We start from the raw sequence: 23873 nt of genomic DNA on the forward strand, positions 1-23873 counted from the left end.
TTTTTTTTTTGGTGGGGCGCAGAGTTTCTCTGTGTAGCCCTGGCTGTCCTGGAACTCATTCTGTAGACCAGGCTGGCCTTAAACTCACAGAGTTCTGCCTGTCTCTGTCTCCTAAGTGCTAGGATTAAAGGCAAGCACCACCACCACAGTTTGGCTAGAGATAAACATTTTATTTTTTTATATTGTATCTTTTCAGGAATATTTCTTGGGAATAAATTAGGAAGACCTCACTATCAAGGTGAAATATACCAAGAACAAAACAAATAAAAAAACTCATCACCAAAAACCCCAGGAAGTATCACCAGTTAGTATGTTTTAGTATGTTTCTCTACGTCTGAAAAATTTTCAATGTGTGTTTTACTTTCCTACAAAACACAAAAGAAGCTAATACAAACATGTTCTACTTCATGTAAAAAGGTATAAAAGTGAAGAAAGTATACATAAAAAAGGTAACATGGAAAACAAGGTCATATAAAAAAATTCAAACAAGTAGAACAGAAACAAGGAAACTAGAACATTTTTATGAAGACATGCTCCCTAAATCCACATATATGCACATTGTATCAGTTCTTTTTGACTTAAGAGCTTAATTATCTTTTAAAAAATACATTTATTGGGCTGGAGAGATGGCTCAGATGTTAAGAGCACTAACTGCTCTTCCAGAGGTCCTGAGTTCAATTCCCAGCAACCACATGATGGATGGCTTATAACCATCTGTAATGAGATCTGGTGCCCTCTTCTGGCCTTCAGGGATACATGCAGACAGAACACTGTATACATAATAAGTAAATAAATAAATAAATAGATAAATCTTTAAAAAATTCACTTATTTAACTTTGTTTCATGTACTTGGGTGTTTTGCCTGTGTGAGGGTGGATCCCCTGGAACTGTAGTTATAGATAGTTGTGAGCTGACATGTGGGTACTGGGAATTGAACTCTGGTCAAACTCTAGAAGAGCAGCCAGTTCTCTTAATCACTTGGCCATCTCTCCAGCCTGTGATTAATTTTCTAAAGACTTTAGATAGTTTACTTTATATGTTATCTTCTAACATACAAAATTTCAACTCAAGAAATACTTTGATTTAGCCACATGAACACTAATTTGCTTGTTACAGCTTTTCTGGGTAAACAAGTCGGCAGAGCAGGTAAAGCTGCTCATTGACAAGCCTAATGACCTGAGTTCAATACCCAGGACCCACAAGGTAGGAGAACTAATGACTATAAGTTGTACTCTGACCTCTACATATTAGCCATGGCTTGTATTCCCATATAAGTGTGTGTGTATCTTAATAAATATATACACATGTATACATATATCTATATATGCATATATGCATTTATTTATTTATTGCCAAGACAGAGTCTTACTGGCTAGCCTAGAACTTGCTGTGTAGACCAGGGTATCTTCCAGCTCACAGAGATTTCTCTGTCTCCAGAATGCTGGGATTAAAATAGCACACCAACATGTCCTGGTAGGCCTTTAACCCTTGATATTTCTCCTACCTCCTAAGTTCTGAGGTTATTACTGTATGCCACCATGTCACAAAGTTATGCACAGATATAATACCTTGATATAAGTTCAACATAGTTTGGAAATATATTCCAAACATTTCTTGTTAAGAAAATAAAACTTAGAATAGATGACAGCTTCAATGAAACAATAAATACATATCTGTTATAACTGTTTACCTTGTATCTTAGTTAGGGTTACTGCTGTGATGAAACACTGTAACCAAAGCAACTTGGGGAGGAAAAGATTTGATTTGGCTTATGCTTCCATATCACTATTCATTATTGAAGGAAGTCAGGACAAAAACTCAAATTGGGTAGGAACCTTGAGGAGGAGTTGATGCAGAGGCCATGGAAGAGTGCTGTTTACTGGTTTGCTATTCCTGGTTTGCTTAGCTTGCTTTCTTGTAGAACCCAGAAGCACCAGCCCACAGGAGGCAACACCCACAATGGGCTGGGCCATCCCCCATTAGTAACGAATTAAAAAATGCTCCTTTCTCAATTGAGGCTCCCTCCTTTTAGACAACTCTAGCTTGTGTCAAGTTGACATGAAACTAGCCAGGATATTCTACCTACCTGTAAGATTATGGTTGCTATAGCTCCAGTAAGGTACAATGAAAGACAGTCACAAGCTGTTGCTGTCCACTTGTCACTTCCACCAGTTGGTCTGAAGCAAAAGTAGTAACTATTAGTATTACAATGAGTATCACAGAGTACTGACATATTTAGAAATAAAATAAACACACACAGTTTGAACCCTTTTACAGTGAGAAACAAATGTGAACATGGATTTATGCTATCTTCATAATTTTCTTTCCCATTTTCATTACCTTTATCCCCTTTCTATGTGAGCTCATATATATAATATCTCTGTATTTATATATATAAAATATCTCATATGTGTATCTATTATCTACAGCTACCCTCAAGTTTGGCTCGATATAAAACTTATAGCTTCCCTCTTCTTTAAGAATTTAAATGTCAATTATGCTTTATTATAAGGCACTAGGGATGATGTTAGACTTTTCTTTTGTAAACAAAGTTTACTAAATTATCTCTGAGAGTTGACTATTCTGAATTGATTTTCTTTGATAAACCATGTACTTTCATAGTTCTCAAGTCTTTCATGAATTACAGTTTTTTTCTTCAGATGTCTATTAAACTTATGTTGATTCTTCTTGGGTGTTAGAAATCTTTTTTATTTTGAATCCTTTGGATTTTTTCAAAATTAAAATTATTCTTGGTTCTCTTTTAAAAGTTATACTCTGAGTATGTGTGTGCACATTCACAAATGCCAAATATGAATGTGGAGGTCAGAGGACACCTTGGGGCACTGGTTCTCTTCAGCAAGTAGATCCTGGAGACTGGACTCATTAGGCATAGTGGCCAAGTGTCTCCACCCACAAAGTCATTTCTGCAGTCAGATGTACTTTGCACTTTCCAACTTAGCCCGCATTTCTGATATTTACTTCTAGCTTTTCCTCCTCCTCCTTTTTTTTTTTTTTTTTTTTTTTTTTTACGAGACAGGGTTTCTCTGTATTGTTTCGGAGGCTGTCGGTCCAGTCCGGCCTCGGACTCACAGAGATCCGCCTGCCTCTGCCTCCTGAGTGCTGGGATTAAAAGCGTGCGCCACCACCGCCCGGCTACTTCTAGCTTTTCTTGGGTTGCAAACTGTCATCGCTTTTCAAACACTTTTCTGCTAATCATCTTGTTCTAAACTATGCCTTTTTTGGGCAAAGGTCTTACTATGTAGCTTAGACTGGTTTTTAGACTTATGATCCCTTTTGCCTCTGTCTCCTGAATGCTAGAATTACACGCATGGACATCACATTCAGTTGATTTTCTGTTTTCTGATTCTATTTTCTGTTGGTCTTTCATACCATCTACTACTATTACTAATTTACACATCTATCTTCTTGTATAACTGGAAACTTATGAAACATATTTTATTTCCATCTGCCTTAATTTTTCCTCAAAACATTTTATTTTCAACAGTTTGAATTCTATTTAGCTTCCTTCTATTTCTTTAATGCTATTAAAAATATAGGTTCAAACATTTATTATTCCCTCTTCTTAAAACCATTAATAAATCTGGGTGTGCTGATACATATCTTTAATTCCAGCACTCAGGAGTCAGAGGCAGATGAGTTTGAGGCTAGCCTGGTCTACAGAATGAATTCTAGGACTACATAGTACAGTGGTTCTCAACTTTTTAACACAGTTAGTTCCTCACGTTTTGGTGACCCCAACCATAGAATTATTTCATTGCTACTTTATAACTGTAATTTTGCCACTGTTATGAATTGTAAATATATTTACAATTGTAAATATATGATATGCAGGATATCTGATATGTGACCCCACTGGGGGTCACAACCCATAGGTTGAGAACCACTGACATGGGATGACCTTGTCTCAATACCCCTCTCAAAAATCCCTTAATGAGAGTGTATGAAAGTTTCAGAATGCATTAATTAAAGCTGACAAGAAAACATGCTAATATTTAAAATGGTAATACACAATAATGCTAAATTATTGTGCTCAGCTAAATAATGCTCAGCTAAAAAATACCTTATATCAACAAGTGAACATTCCAAAGATAATCTTCCTGTTGTCTTTAGATTTTCTTGAAGTTCTCTTAAACAGTTAATATTCACTACCAGTTCAACACCCACATCATACAGCAAGACCTATGAGAACAGTAAATTTAAGTTTAGGGAAAGGCAACATTTCAAGATTTTTTTTTCAAATTGTAAAGCATAATAAGAACTGAAGTAAGCAATCACAGAAAAAAATTAAAATGCACTTTCATAACTATGTTTAACTCTACACTTACTTCCACCAACGTGTCTGTAACCATTTTGATAATCTGGCCTCTTCTCCACTGACTTTTAGCTGTAACCTTAACAGCACAGTGCATGTCACGTTCCCATCTAACAGGTTTCCATTCAGAGTGCTCATAGGTAGTTGTCATCTTCTCTTCCAAACTGTAGGATACAAAACCTTTTAATTTCAAATAATTTCTTATCTAATTCTCTGACATTTTCTTCTAAAACCCTTTGGTCACTCCTCTCTGGCCAATCTGGATGCAACGTTCTTTGACGATATAAAGCATCTCTACCTTTGAATTAATTATTCCCTCTGCTCAAGACACATTTGAAAAGACACTGTCTCTGTAATGTCTTCCTTAAACATCATAAAACCATTCTCCTCCTCAAATGCTTTATTGTATTATTCCTTTATCATCCCCTAGAATTGCCCCTTTTGACTGCCACAATCCTCAACACTAAACATAGGCTATCATGGAATGAGGGGTTAGTAAGTTCTTACGGCATAAATTGTAGTATGACAACAGCCAAAAAAGAGATGTTATACTTTTCAAGAGAGTTTAGAGACAATTTAGTCGAAATAATCTCATGACTTAAAAAAAATTAAACACGATGGAATCTAGATATTTGCAGCAAAGTATAAGAAGAATAAAACAACAGGCAATTGCTTTCATTATATATTATACCTAGTAAGTAAGTTTTCTGTTAATAACCACTGAACGTAAATCTTCTCAGGAGAAATTACATTACATATATTCACTGGCAACTCCTTGTTATACAAGGACTGGAAATTCTCGTTAGGTAGAGATTTTACAGATAGAGGACTTAAGCTGTTTATTTCACTTGAAATGATTTCTTCAGGAGAAGGATCCCATACTTCAAGATGCTTTGTAGACTTATCTTTGAGGGTATATCTGAAAAATAACAGAAATTGGCAAAAAGAGTAATTAGTAAGATATTAATATTTGCTTATTTTTAGAGATAAACATGCTTTATCTATGATTTTCTGTTTCCAAAGCTTGCTATCAATAGTAATTACTAAAGGTGAGTTAAAAAAAGAGTACTTCACCAATGTCAAAGCAAGCACACACAAAACCAAAGTTAAACCCAAACTTCCTACTTTAAAAACACTAATTTACCAATCTTACTCATAACTTCAACTCTTCCCGCTGATATCCTGTACTCACAAAGAAACCAACTCTGAGTTTATCAACCTTTGGCTAGAGAGTATTGATCAGTAAAAAGTATCAGTTTGTCAACAAGAATGTAATTACCATTAGAATGCACTGAACAAAACAACTAAAGTACTTTACACTTAACAGGTTATATTTTAACCATAGACAACTAGATGAAGAAAAAACAAACTTGCAATAAGCTCAGATCTGGTTCAAAGATCACTAACAGGTTTTTGTTGTTGTTGCTGTGTTGTTTTTCTGTTTTTGCCAAATCTAATGGATAGTTTTCAGTTCTCACCTGAACTCAATACAGCTACTTTTTCAAGTAGTATCTGCTTCTAGTTTCACCTGTCTCAGGCTTACCATCTCACCCCTTCCCCATGTATGACAACCTCTCTGAGGTAACTTCATCTTTCCTTGTTTATCATTTATATGTTGCCAACTCCATGAAAATCATCCACCACATATCTTCTTTTTTTCCTCTTATTTATTAATTTTAAATAGCTTGTTTCACATGTCAATCCCAGTTCCCTCTCCCTCCCCTCCTCCTGCACTCCCCCACCATCCCCCCATCCTCCCATCCTATTGCCACTTCCTTCCACATAGGGGATATCTAGAGTCTGTCATTTCACTCAGGGTACCACATATCTTCTGAGTACCAGATTTATGTACTTCCTTTATGTACTTGCTGATACCACATTGTTTTGATTATTGTAGCTTTGTAGTAAGATTTGAAATTTAGATGTACTCGTTCTTAGGTTCTTCAGGACTGTTCCAGCTACTTACTATTTGAATTTCCATATGAATTTTAGCATGGATTTTTCTATTTCTCCAAAAGCTGTTGTTAGGATTTGGATAGGGACCATTAGTTTCTTGCTCATTTAGGGTGGTACTGATGGCATCAAGTGCTCTAATCCATAAACATGTGATGCATTTCCACTTATTTATGTCTTCTTTAATATCTGTCATAAAATGTCTGGTTTCTACTCCATAAGGCTCCCCCCACCCACCTTTAGTTAATTATTTTGTGTCTGGGTGTTTTGCCTGCCAGTATGTCTGTGCACCATGTGCATGCACAGACCAAAAAACGGTGACGGATCCTTGGAACTGGAGTTACAGATGGTTGTGAGCACCATGTGGATGCTGAGAATTGAACATGGGACCTTTGGAAAAGTTGCCAGTGTTCTTAGCTGCTAAGTTGTCTCTCCAGCCCCATGTTCCTTAATAAAAATAATTCTTCTTCTCCTCCTCCTCCTCCTTTTTTTTTTGAGGCAGGGTTTCTCTGTGTAGCCTTGGCTGTCCTGGAACTTGCTCTGTAGACCAGGCTGGCCAAGAGATCCACCTGCCTCCCAAGTGCTGGGATTAAAGGTGTGTGCCACCACTGTGAGCATGTTGGCTAATTCTTAAGGCAAGTTATTCTTCTTGATGCTGCTGTAAATGAACTACATTCTTCATTTCTTTATAAAATTTCCATTATCATGTAAAATGAACTGATTTTATTGCTAGGCTTTCTGTCACATGGTGGACAGCTGGTAGAAATTAACAATGAAGAAAGATTTGCTTCTAGAGGTTTTGGTCAAAGGTTGGTGGGACCCACTGTGTGGTGGGCCTGGGATGAGGTGCAATACCACGATGAAGGCATGTGTGGAAGAAGCTGCTTAACTCAAGGTGACTAGGAAAGAGCGAGACAGAGAAGACCCTGGGCCAAGATATGCCACCATAGTGACATCTTCAGTGACTTCCATCTTCCAACTAGTCCCAGTCTCCAAAAGTTTACATCCATTTCCAATAACACCACTAAATTATGAATCCATCATTGGATTAATACATTGATTATGTGAAAGCTCCTATTACTCAAACACATCTCAATTATTGTATCTACTCTTGGGAATCATGCCTTCTGAAACCATAACATGCTGACTTCATAACCTGTTCCTTTTGTTAAATTTATTTATTAATAGTTTGCAGATCCTTTAAATGTTTTTAACATGTAAGATGAAAGTATCTATGAACAACAATAATTTAAAATATTTCTTGTCCATGTTGGATACTTTTCTTTTTCATGTTTAAGTGCTCTGCTATGACTCCAGTATTGTGCTGAACAGAATGGCTGAAATTGCCCTAGTTCTTATTCCTGATCTTAGAAGAAAGGTTTTTGTCACAGTGCACAGGAATTTCCTTTTACCCCTAGACCTTTTTTTAAATCTATAGTCACCATAGACACTGGCTTGTGGATTAAGTTTTGCATTTGTGTGTGTATGTGGTATATGTATATAGGCATGCACATCCCATAGTATACTCATGAAGGTTAGAGCACAACTTGATGGATATATGACTATTTGTTAAAATTCACTTAACTATCTGTGCATCTTGAGGAAATCCTGGCTTTGGGGGCTGAAGAGATACTTCAATTGGTAAAGTGTTTATTATACCAGCACGAGGACCTCAGTTTGATTCCCAGCACTCATATTAAAACAAAACAACAACAACAACAAAAAACAAACTAGGCAGCTGGGTGGTGGTGGCACACACCTTTACCACCCACCCAGGAAGCAGAGGCAGGTGGATCTCTGTGAGTTCGAAGCCAGCCTGGTCTACAGAGTGAGTGCCACTATAGGCTTCAAAAGCTATACAGGGAAACCCTGTCTTGGCAAACAAAACCAAACCAACCAACCAACCAACTAACCAACAAAAACACCAAAGTGCTCAACATCCCTAGCAATCAGGGAAGTGCAAATCAAAACAACTCTGAGATACCATCTTACTTCTGTCAGAATGGCTAAAATCAAAAACACCAATGACAGTTTATGCTGGAGAGGATGTGGAGAAAGGGGAACACTCCTCCATTGCTGGTGGGAGTGCCAACTCATATAGTCACTATGGAAATCAGTATGGAGATTCCTCAGGAAAATGGGAATCAGTCTACCACAAGAACCAGCAATTCCACTCTTGGGCATATACCCAAAAGATGCACATTCATACAAGGATGTCTGTTCCATTATATTCATAGCAGCATTATTTGTAATAGCCAGTACCTGGAAGCAACCTAGATGCCCCTCAACTGAAGAGTGGATAGAGAAAATGTGGTACATTTACACAATGGAGTACTACTCAGCGGGGAAAAAAAACCAATGGAATCTTGAGAAATTTGCAGGCAAATGGATGGCACTAGAAGAAACCATCCTGAATAAAGTAACCCAGTCACAAAAAGACAAACATGGCATGTACTCTCTCATATATGGATTTTAGAAATGAATCAGGGGAGTGCCAGCCTATAATCCCACTGCCAGAGAGTCAGGGAAACAGGTAGGACCCTAAGAGAGATATGCAAGGTACTCCAGAGAAGGTGGAATGAGGCAAGATCTCCTGAGCTGACTGGGAGCATGGGGGGGGCAGGAAAAAGGGAGGGGGATAAAAGGAGGGGAGAGGAGGACAAGCGGGAGCAGGAAGGTTGAGCTGGGGGAAGAATAGAGGAGAGCAGATTGAGAGACCATAATAGAGGGAGTCATCCTAGGTTTGAGGGGAGATCTGGCACTAGTGAGATCTCCAGAGATCTACAAGGATGACACACCAACTGGCAAACTAAGCAGTAGTGGAGAGACTACTTTAAATGCCCCTTCCTGATAATGATTTTGATGACTATCTTACATACTATCCTAGAACCTCCATCCAGTGACAGATGGAAGCAGAGGCCGACACCCACAGCTAAACATTGAACTGAACTCCTGGAACCCATTGACAGAGAAGGAGGAGTGATGAGCAAAGGGGTCAAGACTGGGCTGGTGAAACCCAGAGAAACAGCTGACCTGAACAAGGGGGAGATCTTGGACCCCAGGCTGATAGCTGAAAGGCCAGCATGGGGCTGATCCAGACCCCCTGAATGTGGGTATCAGTGAGGAGATCTATGCAATCTATGGGGCTTTGGGTAGTAGATCAGTATTTATCACTGGCACACAAATGGACTTTGGGTGCCCATCCCACAATGAGGGATGCTCTCTCAATCTGGACACTTGGGAGAGAGCCTGGGCAGCCTCTAGAGATCCCCTATGGAGGGCCTTACCCTCCCTGGGGAATGGAGTAGAAATTGGTTGGGGGGGCTGGAGGGGCTGGTGAGCAGGAGTTGGTGTGGAGGGGAGGGAGAGGGAGCTGGGACTGACATGGGAAGCAAGCTTGTTTCTAATTTAAATATATAATAAAAAAGTGTTAAAAAAAAAAACCAGGCATGGTGGTACCTACTTGTAATCCTAGTACTGTGGAAACAGAGCAAGAGGATCCCTGAGTCTCACTGGCCAGACAGCCAGACTACCATAGTATGTGATCCCCAGGTAGCACCGGAAGATAATGTTTCAAAAATAATTCACATGGCTCTAAAGGAATGCCACCTGTGTTTGATCACTGGTTTCCATGGGTACACATGCAGGCATATGTACATGATGTCCCACACACAGACCCCCCAAGCCCCAGCATTTAAAAGATAACTTTCAATATAGTTGTAAGTGTTCGCTCTCATTTCTTTCCCTTCCACATGAGACTTAACAGTGAAAGGGGGATCATGATCATAGGCCATTACTGTTGGTAGGAGTTTCTGTAAGCCTTGGCTGGAGGTTGCTGTCTCTTTAGCTATGCTAACAGGTGTTCAGATGTTGGCTTTCTTGAGGGAAAAGACCCTGTAGAACTACCCTCTTTGCATGTCTCCACTGTGGAAGAATTCCTTTAGTTGACCGTTAAACCACCCACCCACCCACCATCACTACCACCCTGCCCTTCTGCTCCCGAGATCACATCAGCCACTGGCTGCTTATTTCTCATTAGCCTAATAACTCCAACCATCCCCCTTACCATCTTGTCTCTGATGCATGTGATTAAAGCATTACCTATGAAACGGAGTGATGATGCACCAACTACTTACCCTGCTTCATAAGATGCTAGGCCTTCTTTGACAAGCTGGTCATTAATACTAATAGCAGTTGCTCCAGGAGCCCGAGAATCAAAAAGCTCAACCAAGAGCTCATTATTTTCCAGAATCTCTGTAAAACCATTAAAACTAGTTGGGAAAAGAAAGACATGTGCTACAAAGTGCACTAAATTAGTAAATTTCTCTTTTAAAAATTGGAAGCAATTTCTGACTTTTGCATACATAAGACTTCTGGCTGAATCATGTTACAGCTTCCCTAGGAGTCAGAGCAGTATTCTGAAGCCACAGTGACTGCCTGTAAATCCCCAAGTGTACATTTGTAGAGAGTACTAAGATTTTGTTTTAGGTTATCACATGCTATTTTGTTCTGGGATGAATCAAAAGCTACTTAAAGTTTTTGCATTCATAAAATAAAAATTAATGTATCTTCAAAGGAAGAAATATTATTGTATTTTCATATTGTTTTATGGAATACAAAAAGATAGAAGTGAATGAAAATTAACTTATTAACTTAGCTAGTGTCTACTGTGACATAGTTTTTCTAAGGCTAATAAAAAGTTGAAGACAAGCCAGGTGTTGGTGGCACACACCTTTAATCCCGGCACTTGGGAGGCAGAGGCAGGCAGATCTCTGTGAGTTCACGGCCAGCCTGGTCTACAGAGCGAGTCCAGGACAACCTCCAAAACAATACAGAGAAACTCTGTCTTGAAAAAAACAAAACAAAACAAAAAAAAGTTGAAAACAAAAATCTAGAACTCTCAAATAACTAGTATTTTTTGTTACTTTTCTTTATTTAGGATAAATTATCTATTTTTTTCTTTGAGAAAATTGCTGTACTTCTTACAGCAAACAGAGTTAATTAAGGGTAAAAATTAATTATCTTCTTAGTAGTATATAGCAAGGAACTTGCTGAAAAAGTATCTGAATAAGTAACAAAAATTTTCTTTAGGAAACAATGTCTCAAATATATACTGAATCAGTACATGACTATATATTTTACAAAATTAATAGCAGTTGGTAGCTGCTACTCAGAATGCAATTCTAAATAAAAAGATAACCAGCTGCTAGCAGTAACACATGATATAGTTTAAGAATACATACTAGAAAACATTTTTAACAGATAGAATATCATTTCTTATTACTGTTCAATGTCTCATATAAATTCTCTAGAATGGATGGCTAAGTAGTGGTGAGCTTTGATAATCTGACCCTCCTACTTTCCATAGTTCTAGACTTCTTACAGAGTTCTTTAAATTCAGCAGGGATAATGCTTTACCATTATTCTTTATGGTCATCCCTAATTTCTTCCTTTCAAACTTATTCCTGCTCTAAGAGCTGGGAATCTATACTAATAGAAAGCTTCCATTCTCATCAGTGTTCACCCTAAAGTGGGTAGTGGTTGGGATTGTTCAGGACCTTTTGGCATTCCTTAAATCAAATTATCCTATTAAGTAAACAACTATGGTATAATTAGTGTTGGCTGTCACTGGTAGTAAAACATGATTAAATGAGCAAGGGTAATCAAGAAAAAAATCCAAGTGTTGGCAAGATAGTTGAGGGGGTAAAGGTGCCTGTGTCAAGTCTGATGACTACAGTTTGATTCTAGGGACTCACATGGTGGAAACAGAAAACTGACTCTTATAAAAGTTGTCTTCTGACCTCCACACATGTACCCATAATGAAGTGTGGGGCAAGCAGACCACACACACACATAAATGTAAAAGTGTAGCTCATGTAAAGGAAATAAAGGCTCCCCAATTCAGATAAAAACACCCATATCATAAGAATTGAAATCAGATTCAGTTATTCAACTTTTGATTTTCAGAACTTGTGTTAGAAAAATGTGGGCTAGTGGTCAACTAGGATTGTAGACCTGAACTCTTACAAAACTGGAGTAACTTTTTTCAAAATATGGAGAGTCTAAAACTGAATTCATGTGGGACAAATGAAAGAAAAACAAGTACAAAAGTAAGCAAACAAAACTATTTACCAACCATGTTCTGTCTCCATTTACTTGCTTAAGATTAAATCTTAGACTCAGTAAATGCAGGTAAATAAGTTAATTTCCGTCTTCAAGTTTTCAAGAGGCCACAGTGAAGGTGATTCGAAGATTTCATTGTTTTAAATGGGACCTGGCTATATTTCTGAGACTGGCCTCAAGTTCCTGGTCTCAGTGATTCCTAAGTAGCAGATACTATAGGTACAAACCACTATCAAAAGGATGACTTTAGTCTTCAATGGTATGATTCTTTTTGTCTTATGTGCTTTGACTGTAAGGCTTTAATGGAAGCAAAAATCCCACAATCTTAATTCTAAATGAATGTTAATTCTCATTATTACTACTCAAGTCATACTGAATTTATTCTAAGATATGACCATTGTTATATAATGTTAACATTATTTAACAATAATAAACAAAGATAGAAATAGCTTACTAATAACAGAACACGTCACAAATTTGTCTTGAGTCTTTTCTTCAAATTTTTCTTTAGCCTTTTTGGACCACTGTGTTCTTTTACTTGGTTCAATATATGCCAACTTACATTTAATTGCCTGTAACAAATGAAATTCCACTATTAATAATATGAACTTAATTTCTAGTTATTTCAAAGTCTTATATACATGTAGAAAGCTAATATTTACATGGCTTGGTTGGTGCAACATTGGAAAAGCATGCTCCAAGTCCTGGATTCTAACTCCAGAACTAGAAAGAAAGAAAGAGGGGTGGGGGAGGGGGGAGGGAGTGAGGAAGGAAGGTAAGCCCTAAACCAAATCAAGTAAAACACTCAAAACAACTCTTTAATTCAAACTTATTTAGAAATTATGAAATATGTGAAACACTTATAAAATAGCTTCAGAAATAAAAATAATTGGAATTAACTATTTGGTTGAATGAAATTATTACAATTCTTATATCATAAGAATGGCAAGCATTTATTTGAAAAGACATTTATGATATAGTATAAAGGGAGAAATGTAGACATATAGGACAATTTATATTAATTCTAGAACTGTTAAAAGTATGAAAGATGATTGGGCATGTAGCTCATGCCTTTAATTCCAGAACCTGGGAGGCAGAGGCAGGTGAATCCCTTGGGAGTTTGAGGCCATCCTGAAACTCCCAAGAGATTCATCTGCGAGTTCCAGGCCAGCCAAAGCTACACAGTAAAAAAACATTGTGAATATCCTACAAGAACATATATTAAAAATACTGATTTTTTTTGAGACAGGGCTCTACCATGTAACTCTGGATGATACAGAACTTGGTATGTAGACCAGGCTGGTTTTTAACTCAGAGATCTGTATTCCTCTTTTTGGATGCTGAGATTAAAGGTATGTGCCACCATGTCTGGTTAAAAAGTTGAATATATTACAAAATATTTATTTATGTAATGCATATATTTTCCTGCATGTTTATGCATCACATGCATTCCTGGTGCCCACAGAGACCATAGAGGACATCAGAAGCCCTGGAACTGGAGCTATGGATGGCTGTGAGCTGCCATGTGAGTGTTAGGAATCAAACCAGGGTTCTTGGAAGAGCAGCCAATGCTCTTAACAACTGAGCCATATATCAAGCCCCACCGAATATTCTTGAGTGATTCCCTTAGTTTTGCTCATCTGCATTTTCTAGATTCTTTTTATGGTACTTTCTATGTAAAACAAAACAGTCTGTGTTGGTGAGATGGTTCCACAGTTTAGGTTATATGCTTCCAAGTCAGAAAATCTGAGTCCCTGGAGTCCACATAATGGAAGGAGAGAACCAATTTCTACAAGTTGTCTCTTTAATTACATGAGTGCTGTGACATATCTGTGTACATACACATACACACAAAAGAAAAATAAAATATATAATACATTTTAAAATCGAATAAAGTGACATATTTTAAAAAAGACATCTTAGTAAAAATTTTAATAACAAGCAAATATAAATTAGAAGTAAGCCTCCTTAGTCTACTTCTCAGAGATCACCACAGTTAAATATTTTACATATTCTCTCATATTTCTCTTTCTATTGTAGACCTTTGACTACTAACACAGTAATTAAACAACAGTAAACTTCTGAGATGAGCTTTATCACTCAATATGTCATAAAACGGAAACTCTTAGCACATGACATAATAGCTCATAGGGATGAATGAAAAGCTCCACTCCAGTGGCTATTTATCTGAAATATACATATATTAAATGTTTATATTTATTTGGTAACATATATCTATTATTATTATTGCAGAGCTTGGGACTGAACCAGGGCCTTGTACAAGCTAGGCAAGTGCTCTACTTTCTAGTTCCACACAGTGTTTCTGAAAGAGTATTTTATATCTAAAGCAGCACTTCATTTATATTTCTTGTATCAGACACTGTTTACAGATAACAATAGTCATTAACATGGCATTTCTATGCACAAAGAACTTCTATCTCATACTGGGCTAATATCATAGTTGTAGTGTTCATAACAGGCAAATTACCTTTTCTGGAGGGTCCAGAAACTCATCCTTTATTTTCCGCATATCTTTAAGTGTTATTTTTGCAGTATTACCAAAGTCTACATATTTGACTTCTACTTCCCGATGTCCAGGCAATCCTTTAAAAGTTATGAAATTAGAAATCACAAATGTACAGATCTCTCTGTTAGTCTGGTCTATATTTTAAAGAAAATTTAAGAAGCTCAATTATGCAGAAACTTGAATAAGGACAAACTGACTCAATATGAGATCACCCCCAAATGGATGGTCAAAGCTTTTACTTCCTGAGCATTCATACAGGGCTATGAAATGTGTTGCTCTCATTTTGAAGCTGAAAGATGAATGTAGTAACACATCACTACAAGAGAGGAAGCAATCCAGTAGTACTGACTGATCAGAAGTAGAAGAGGTGGCATAGCACTGGAACTCAGAATGACACTTGTAGAGGCTATCCCTATGGTAGCAAACACATGTGATGGCTGAGGTGGTGAAGAAATCTCCCAGGCCCCTACATGCACCTCTAGGCTACAAGTCTCAATTATCAGCACCATAATTTTTATTTTTTAAGAGTCTGATTGAGATGCAGTTTTAAACTGTAGAAGGCTATGGTATGAAATGATATGAGAAGGCTATGGTATGGTATGATATGAGAATAGAGCCAGTAGGCAGGGGAGTCCTACATTTACTTCTTATTTATTCTTTCATTTTTTCTGAGTAAAGCAATGGAGGATGGCAGCACCAAAACAGCAGAGTAGATTGAAGTGATAAATATAGGCTCTAATACCGAGTAACAATGAAGTGTACTGCCAGGTGACATGAAGTCTCAGAACAACAAATGTGTGGCCATCTTAGAGATTAAACACTACCAGTTAGGGGGAAAAATGGAAGAATGCTTCCATGGTTTAAAAGTACATTGAAACTAAGACTATCCTAAAGGCTTAATCATATGAAAATTTTTGAGGTATTAGGAAAATATATAAATTACAACAAAATAATGCAAGTGAAAATCTGTCATAATGATCAACCTAGAATTAGAGTTTATAGCTTTAAAATAGTGATACAAACATGGGTAGGAGTAGACTAAAGAGCTATAAATAAAATATCACACAGTAACAAATAAATAGATAATATCTGTAACTCGAGCCTTGAGAGAAGTATTAAAGATTTTAAGAAGAAATGACAGATAAAAGTAAAGTCACCCCTAGCCAGCTGCAAAAATTACAAAGGAACCAGAGGAGATGAGGCAGTAAATGCAACAGACACTAGAAAATAAAAGCAAACCAAACAAACCAGGTACCATGTACAGCCTTTAGTGTAACATCCAGTAAAGCTATGGAAGATGCAAGAAGATAGAACCATTGAGTCATATATAGATTTTTCACTCTATCTTCAAAGTTGCCATGAAGACTGAATGTTTCTCCATAATCACTACTTAAAAGAGTTCACTGTTCAACAAGTAAATGATTTGAAGCCAATAATCCTAATTGCCAAGACTTTAAAGATATAAAATATTTATTTTATTCCACATGCATTTGTTAAAACAGTTGCACTGGTATCTTTACTCCTATGGTTTAAACAGTTTTGTTTCTTCCAAAATTCATGTTGAAGCTTAATCCCCAATACAACAATAGAGGTGACTGAGTGATAAGGTCTCTGCTCTAGAGATTGGGACTAGGAGCCCTTGGAAAAATGGCTTGTTTGTAAAATAAAAATGTTGACTTATGTTTATCATTCTGTCATTTAAGGAAATGGCATTTGTGTTTCCTGAGAGATACAGTAAGGCTAATAACTCTTAGAAGCAGGGAGACGAGACTAGACCCTCACCATTGACTTAGACTTCTCAGACTCCAGAAGTGTGAGTAATATTTCTATTGTTTATGAGCAACACAGTCTGTGCTATTTAGTTATAGCAACTCAAGCAAAGACATTCAAAAGACTATTTCTGAAATGTTTTAGCCATTTTAAGACACTAACCACAGATTGAATTAAAATCAATGACGACTAAGGATAGAAAACTTAATTTGAAAGACTAAATGATTTTCATATAACATTTGGAATTTTCCATTTTAGTAGTAGCTAGTTAAGGGAAACCATTTTGAATAGTGCCAAACTAAACTCAATCTTTTAAATAAAAGGTATATACCTATAAACAGGACCTGTTCCTTTTTTTATATTACCTATAAAGAAAAAGTGGTATGTGTGGCTCACTGTTCTAGAGCGTCCAACCCCTAAGTGTTGGGATTAAAGGTTAGGTAGACTTAAGAAGAACATAGAAAATGTGCAGAGAGATGATGAAAACGTTCACCACCATGACTCAAGGCTACAGTCTGCCTGGTTTCTGGTAAAGATGTTCAACTCACAGTGGAAAGTGGAAGGGTGAGCAGGTGCATGATGAAGAGTGGGAAGCAGCCTGGTTTGAAACCACCAACTCGATTGGTGATTAATCCAGAACAAGAGTTTATACTTCAGGAAAAGTTCTGCTCTCATGACCCCCAAAAAATCTCCCACAAGGTTCGACCTTCCAATACTGATACACTGAGGACCAAGTCTTGACATGAGTTTTACTGAAGTAAAACCAAACCAAACAAAAACCAGAGCATAGTATCCTGGACTAAACTGTCTCCACTATGTCTAACTTCTGAAACCCAACAGCTTCATACATAATTGTTCTTTCATAGCCATAGGTAGGGGAGTAACAAACATACTTTTTCTATATTTGGTGCTAGGACCTCCCTTTTCAGAAATCTTTAATCTCCAATCTTTATTTATTTATATTTATTATTTTTGTGCTATTGGAAACTAAAGCAAACCTGATACAATGCTGGGCCAATGCTCTATTGTTTAGCTACGCATGTCCACAGATTGTTTTACCATTTCATCCTGAGACAGGGTTTTAGATAAGTCACGTCAGACCATGGACTTTCAGACCTTCTACCCTAGCTTCCACAGCACCTAAGATTACAGACAGGGCCACAAAACAGGGTTTTACTTTCAGTTTTTTATCACTTCACTTTGTAATAGTTCTTGCTGTTGTTTCTGACACATGATATACAGTCACACAGTTCAGGTCAGCCTTGAACTTGAGATGTAGCTGAAGATAACTCTGAAGTGAGTCTCCTTCTTTCGCTTCCTCAGTGCTTGGATTATAGGTGTGAGTCATCATACTGAGCTCTAATTGTATTATTTGTTGAGCTAAATCAACCACTTAAGAAGAATACAGAAAATGTACAAAAAAGGGAAAATTAAATAATAAAACAATTCCCTAGGAAAGAGGAATATAGCATTTCAGAAAGGAAACTAATAGATTTGTACTTTAATAAACAAGCAAACAAAAAATAGCAAGAAACAGAGATGAAGGTAGAGACAGCCAACTTTCAAGAATGGATCTTTGCTGCTTTGCATCATCTACTGGTTTTCTATCTAGATTCCTGATGATTAATTTCCAATCAAAAAGATCAAATTCCGGTAAACAGAGATTCACCTCCTACTGCTACCACTTCGTTCTGAAGACACGACAGAGCACATGGCAAGAGAAGGTAACACCATCTCCATGGTTTACTTTCTAACAGTGCAACGATGCTAGCTCTGACATACAACATTTCCTGTAGAAACAACATGCACTTTCCTACCGATGACTTTTGCACGATACCAAATTCCATCTTCAAATTTAGCTACACAGGCTTGATTCTGAACAGGACAAAGGATTTCCAGATTTTCTCCATCTTCACCTTTATAGAATTCCTCAATTGTCTTTAAAAGAGATAGAAAATCCAGGTTCTCCATCTGAGGAAGAAAGCATATGGCACTGTAGCTTCATAGAAAACAGAAGTTCACACATTGAATTCACTACAGGCACTGCTCAGAAATAAATAAACATTTACCCTGCATTGACAGACCTATCAATCAGGCATTATGTAATTTATTCTCGAGACTATTTCAGAACCAGTATAAATTTAATATATGTAGATATAACAAAACTAAGGTTCCATTCAGCAAGGTAACTTACTGTGTATTCATCTAGACATGTCTGTATACATACACATATACTCTAAACTTTTGTTTTTAGCAGAAATCATACTGTACATTAAATTTAAAGATGCTCTTATTTACATATCCATCCCAGAGGTTTTAATTTTATGTGTGATTTGATTTACCTGCATAAATGTCTGTGTGCCATCTGCCTATATGATGCCCACGGGAACCAAAAGAGGGCTTTACATTCTTCTGGAATTGACATTTCAGATGTTTGTGAGCCACCATGTGGGTGCTGGAAACTGAATCTTGGTCTTCTAAAAAAACATCCAGTGGTCTTAACCACTGCACATCTCTCCAGCTCACTGAATGCACAATTTAGTGAGCAGCATTTTCCCATCAATTCTCAGTTTGCTTCAGTAAAATGTTCCTTTTCTACTAATGTTTCTAGGTCCTCTTTAGTTTTCTCTAAAGATCTGAATGATTACGCAATCCAAGATTATATAATGCTTCTAATAATTATCTCAGGAATTCACAATCTAACTCTATAAGCTAGTCCTGCCCTCTTTTAAGAATAATTTTTCCAGGGCAGGGGCTGGAGAGATGGCTCAGTGGTTAAGAATGCATGCTGCTCTTGTACAGGACCCAGGTTCTGTTCCAGCAACCGTGTCAGATGGCTAGAAACCGCCTGAAATTCCAGCTCCAGGAGGATCCACAGCCTCTTGTCTCTCCCACCACCTGCACTTACAAGCATACCTACACACATACAATTAAAATAATAAAAATAAAATTTAAAGACTAATCTCATCAGGGTTAGTGAGATGGCTTAGCAGGCAAAGGTGCTTACTGCCAAGCCTGACAACCTAGTATTCTGGGATCCACATGGTGGGAGGAGAGGATCAATTCTGGCGAGTTGTCCTCTGACCTCCACACTTGCAACATTAAAAAAAACAAATCAAACAAACAAAAACAAAGCCCTCCTATTCTGCAGAATTTTCCACCTTCTGGGTTTATGTGTGTCTGAGTTAGTGTTTACTGTTGCTGTGTTGATCATGGCAACTCTTAGAAAGAAAACATTAAGTTGGGGAGGCTCACTCACAAGTTTCAGAGGTTCAGTGCCTTATCATCACGGCAGGAATCATGATGGCATACATGCAGATGTGGTGCTGGAGTAGCTGAGAGTCCCACATCTTACAGCCAACAGAAGTTGACTGACTCACTGGGCAGTATTCTTATCACAGGAACCCTCAAAGCCTGCCCCCACAGTGACACACTTCCTCCAATAAGGCCATACTTGCTCCAACAAAACCACTTCCTAATAGTGCCACTCCCTATGAGATTATGGTGGCAATTACATCCAAACTACCACAATGTGGTTATCCTTACACTATTAAATATTTTTAAAATCACATTTACGTGTGTGTGGGTACATGTATTATACCATCCCTGTGGAGGATGAACAACTTGCAGAAGTTAATTTTCTCCTACCCCATGAATTTCCAGAGCAATCTCAGGTTATTAGGCTCAGCAGCAAGTTTTTCTTTTACCAAATGAGCCATCTTGCCAGCATTCTTCTTATGCTACTGAACAGAGTATGCATGCTGTATTTCCCTCAAAGCGACTATTCTATCCAAAGGTTTCATAGATTTCAGCCAAACCTTTTTTGCCTACCTTTTACTAGTGATTTTGTATACTCATGCTGAAACACACTGTAAGATATAATACTTACAACTCACGTTAGTATGCTAAAATTAATGTGGTAACTGTGACCATGATTCTGACTTCTCTCATCAGACAGTAAGATTATTTTTCTTGTGCTCACTGATTAGTCTGATAGCTTTGATGCCACAAATAATCCACATCCTTATAACTTATCTAGCAGTTTTAGAATAAATTGGTAGTTCTCTCTTAAATCAAAATGCAATAGGACTGGTCCATCCCAGTAACCCCAGCACTTGGGAGACAGGCAGGCTGATCTCTATGAGTCTGAGGCCAGCCTATGTCTATATACTGAGTTCTAGGTCATTGAAGGACAAGTAGCAAGATTTTAGTTTCAAAAATACTTTCAGACCATACAAAATAGCCTAGTTTAATAAAAGAAACCTATTTTACTCAAGAATGCAGTAAATTCACAAACCCTAATCTTTTTTTTTTTTTTTTTTTTGAGACAGGTCTTACTATAGTCCTGACCAACAACTTCCGTGCTGGCATTGGAGTTTTTGTTAAGGTAGTTTATGACTCTTAAGGGAGTATTTTCACCCCAAATTGTGTAACTTCACTCAAATATGTGTGCGTGAGTGTGTGTAAAATAACAAAGTAATATATTTTCCTATAGTCTTTTTAAACATCCTTTCGATTGATAATATACCTATAATACAATCCCTATATTGAAGGTCCAGGGACTATTGTGGAAATGGGAGCATAAAGACAGTAAGAATCGCCAGGCATTGGTGGCACATGCCTTTAATCCCAGCACTTGGGAGGCAGAGGCAGGTGGATCTGTGAGTTCAAGGCCAGCCTGGTCTACAGAGTGAATTCCAGGACAACCTCCAAAACAATACAAAGAAACCCTGTCTCAGAAAAAAAAGACTGTAAGAATCAGAAGTTCAGCTATAAAATAGTGTCTTCTATATATGAGGGGGAAACTGCACCCATAAAATTTAAACAATGTGGTTGCTAAACAAGACCTGTATGTAGAATGATACCACCAGTCGGCATGCCAGCAAGGATGGGAAAATCCCACAAGGCCCTACTCCTAGATGAAGAGCTACAGCCAATTAATGGCTGCTAAGAGACAGAGAATCAATCTTTTCTAGGGACGAGCCCCCTTATAGGTTATCCAAACCCAAGTGTCCAGATAGACAGAAAGACAGACACACACAAAAGCACACACGCGCACACACATACTCACGCACGCACGCATGCATGTACCACTAAGTGGACTTGGCAGGCTGCATTTGTGTATATAATAATGATTAAAGAAGAAGAGGTCATGAATTTGAGAGGGAGTGGGTAGAGGGAAGAGTAGAAATTATGTAAATACGGTACTCAATTATTAAGTTCTCAAAACATTTTAATTAAAATTTCTAAAATGTTAAATTAACATTATGCATATTTACAAAACTAAAAGGACACTGAAAGGAAGAATTCTCTGTTCTAATTGGTTACAGGGTTAGAAGCTTCCACTAATCATCCAGGCAACCTGCAAGTGTGGTGCTACACTGGAGATGACAGGCTCTGAAGTAACATGGCCTAGTTCAAGCCTGGGTGTACCCTTTCAGAGCTGTGTGGCCATCAACAAGATGCTTTATCCCTGTAGTCAGACTCCACATCCAATAGGGACAGTAGCATCTTTATCATGGTACTTATTTTACTTATATGTGTATTAAGTGTTTTGCCTGCATGCATGCCTGTGCACCACTTGCATGTTTAGTATCATTAAAGGCCAGAAGGTGCTGGATCCCATGGAATGGGAATTACACACACTTGTGAGCCAATATGTGAGTCCCTGGTAGAATACCAGTGCTCTTAAATGCTAAGGCATTCTTCAGGCCCCATTATAGTATTTTGTGATTCACACAAAGACATATGGTTTTCATATGGGCTAATTCATAAGAAGCAATGAGAAATCAATGACGAGATGGCTGTTTTATCAGATATCTAAACTAATTGATTAGTCACACATCCCAAACTTAATCTGAAAAGCCTTTATCTACTCTGAAGTTAGTACTAACAGTTCATAGAAATTCATGGTTGGAAGCAGCTTTCCTTGCCTTGAGTCTACAAGGTAGTAAGAAACATTCACAGGTAAGTACCGTTCCTGTTTTTCCTACCACTGTTGACTAATTTGTAGGAGAAAGACATTTTAAATTAGCCATGAATCCTGTAAACTTTCTGTTTAAAGTTGCAGCTCATAAGAAACTTAAATGTACAGAAGAACGGTTTTGAATCTTAGGGGTTGGGGACTTAGCTCAGTGGCTAGCAAGTGCAAGGCCCTGGGTTTGGCCCTCAGTTTGGGTGGGGACGCAGGGCATGGGAAAAGGGGGGACAAAACCCCAAAACTCTTAAAAGAACATATACTTACCCACTGAAGATAAAAATCAGTGGGGCTATTTATATGGCAAACCATGACTGAAACTTCTGTCATCTCTTCAGGCAAAATGGGTGGATGATAGCACAAAATTGTATTTTTTTCACTGTGACTTCTTGGTGATTGTGACCTAAACCTAATTAAAAGCATAATAAGCAAAGCCATTCTTTTTTCCCTCAATATGTTTTTATTTAAATTAGAAATATGAATGCTTTACACGTCAACTTCAGCTCCCTCTCTCACCCCTCCTCCCTTGCCCCTCCACCACTCCCCTTCCAGCCCCCCACCCAATTCCCATATCATTTCCCAGGGAGGATGAGGCCCTTCTTGGGGGGATCTCCAGAGTCTGTCATGTCATCCAGGGCAGAACCTAGGCCCTTCCTCATGTGTCCAGGCTTAGAGAACATCCCTCTATGTGGAATGGGCTCCCAAACTTCATTCGTACGCATGGCAAACACTGATCTACTACCCAAGGCCCCAGAGATTTCTGAGGCCTCCTCACCGACACTGCATTCATGGAGTCTGGATCAATCCCCTGTTGGCCTCTCAGCCATCAGTCTGGGGTTCAAGAGCTCCCCCTTGTCTGGTCAGCTGTCTTTGTGGGTTTCACCAGCATGGTCTTAACCCAAGCAAAGCCATTCTTATGAAGGTTTCTGGCTTGTACAAATACTGACTTATTTACCAAAGGTATACCATTTTCAATGTCTTTCTTCTAATTTTTTGGCATGGTTTCCACTTTTCAGCCAGGATAAATAGGGGCTCAGTAATAAAGCATCTTGGAGCTGTAACTGGTCAAAGACATCTCACTGACTACTGTGGGCCAGTGCTCAGGTGAGGCCAGCTGAATTTCTGGGGCTCTTCCTAGTCTCAATGCTCTGCCTTTTATTTCTCTAAAGGAAACCTATGTGGACCGTTTT

The 23873-nt window shown here is 37.9% G+C and overlaps 1 protein-coding gene across 1 annotated transcript in view; it reads right to left on the reverse strand.

Annotated features, from left to right (window-relative positions):
* Rnf17 (ring finger protein 17) overlaps nucleotides 1-23873 on the reverse strand; it is a 108808-nt gene that overhangs the window by 26778 nt on the left and 58157 nt on the right. The window contains exons 16-24 of the mRNA XM_040740720.1: nucleotides 22951-23092; nucleotides 18524-18677; nucleotides 14898-15013; nucleotides 12864-12981; nucleotides 10423-10540; nucleotides 5025-5252; nucleotides 4347-4497; nucleotides 4082-4200; nucleotides 2087-2177 (exon numbers count right to left, since the gene is read on the reverse strand). Coding sequence (XP_040596654.1) covers nucleotides 2087-2177; nucleotides 4082-4200; nucleotides 4347-4497; nucleotides 5025-5252; nucleotides 10423-10540; nucleotides 12864-12981; nucleotides 14898-15013; nucleotides 18524-18677; nucleotides 22951-23092 — 1237 coding nt within the window. The remainder of the gene's footprint in view (nucleotides 1-2086; nucleotides 2178-4081; nucleotides 4201-4346; nucleotides 4498-5024; nucleotides 5253-10422; nucleotides 10541-12863; nucleotides 12982-14897; nucleotides 15014-18523; nucleotides 18678-22950; nucleotides 23093-23873) is intronic.

This window comes from Mesocricetus auratus, unplaced genomic scaffold, assembly GCF_017639785.1.
Source record: "Mesocricetus auratus isolate SY011 unplaced genomic scaffold, BCM_Maur_2.0 Super-Scaffold_100707, whole genome shotgun sequence".
NCBI lineage: Eukaryota > Metazoa > Chordata > Mammalia > Rodentia > Cricetidae > Mesocricetus > Mesocricetus auratus.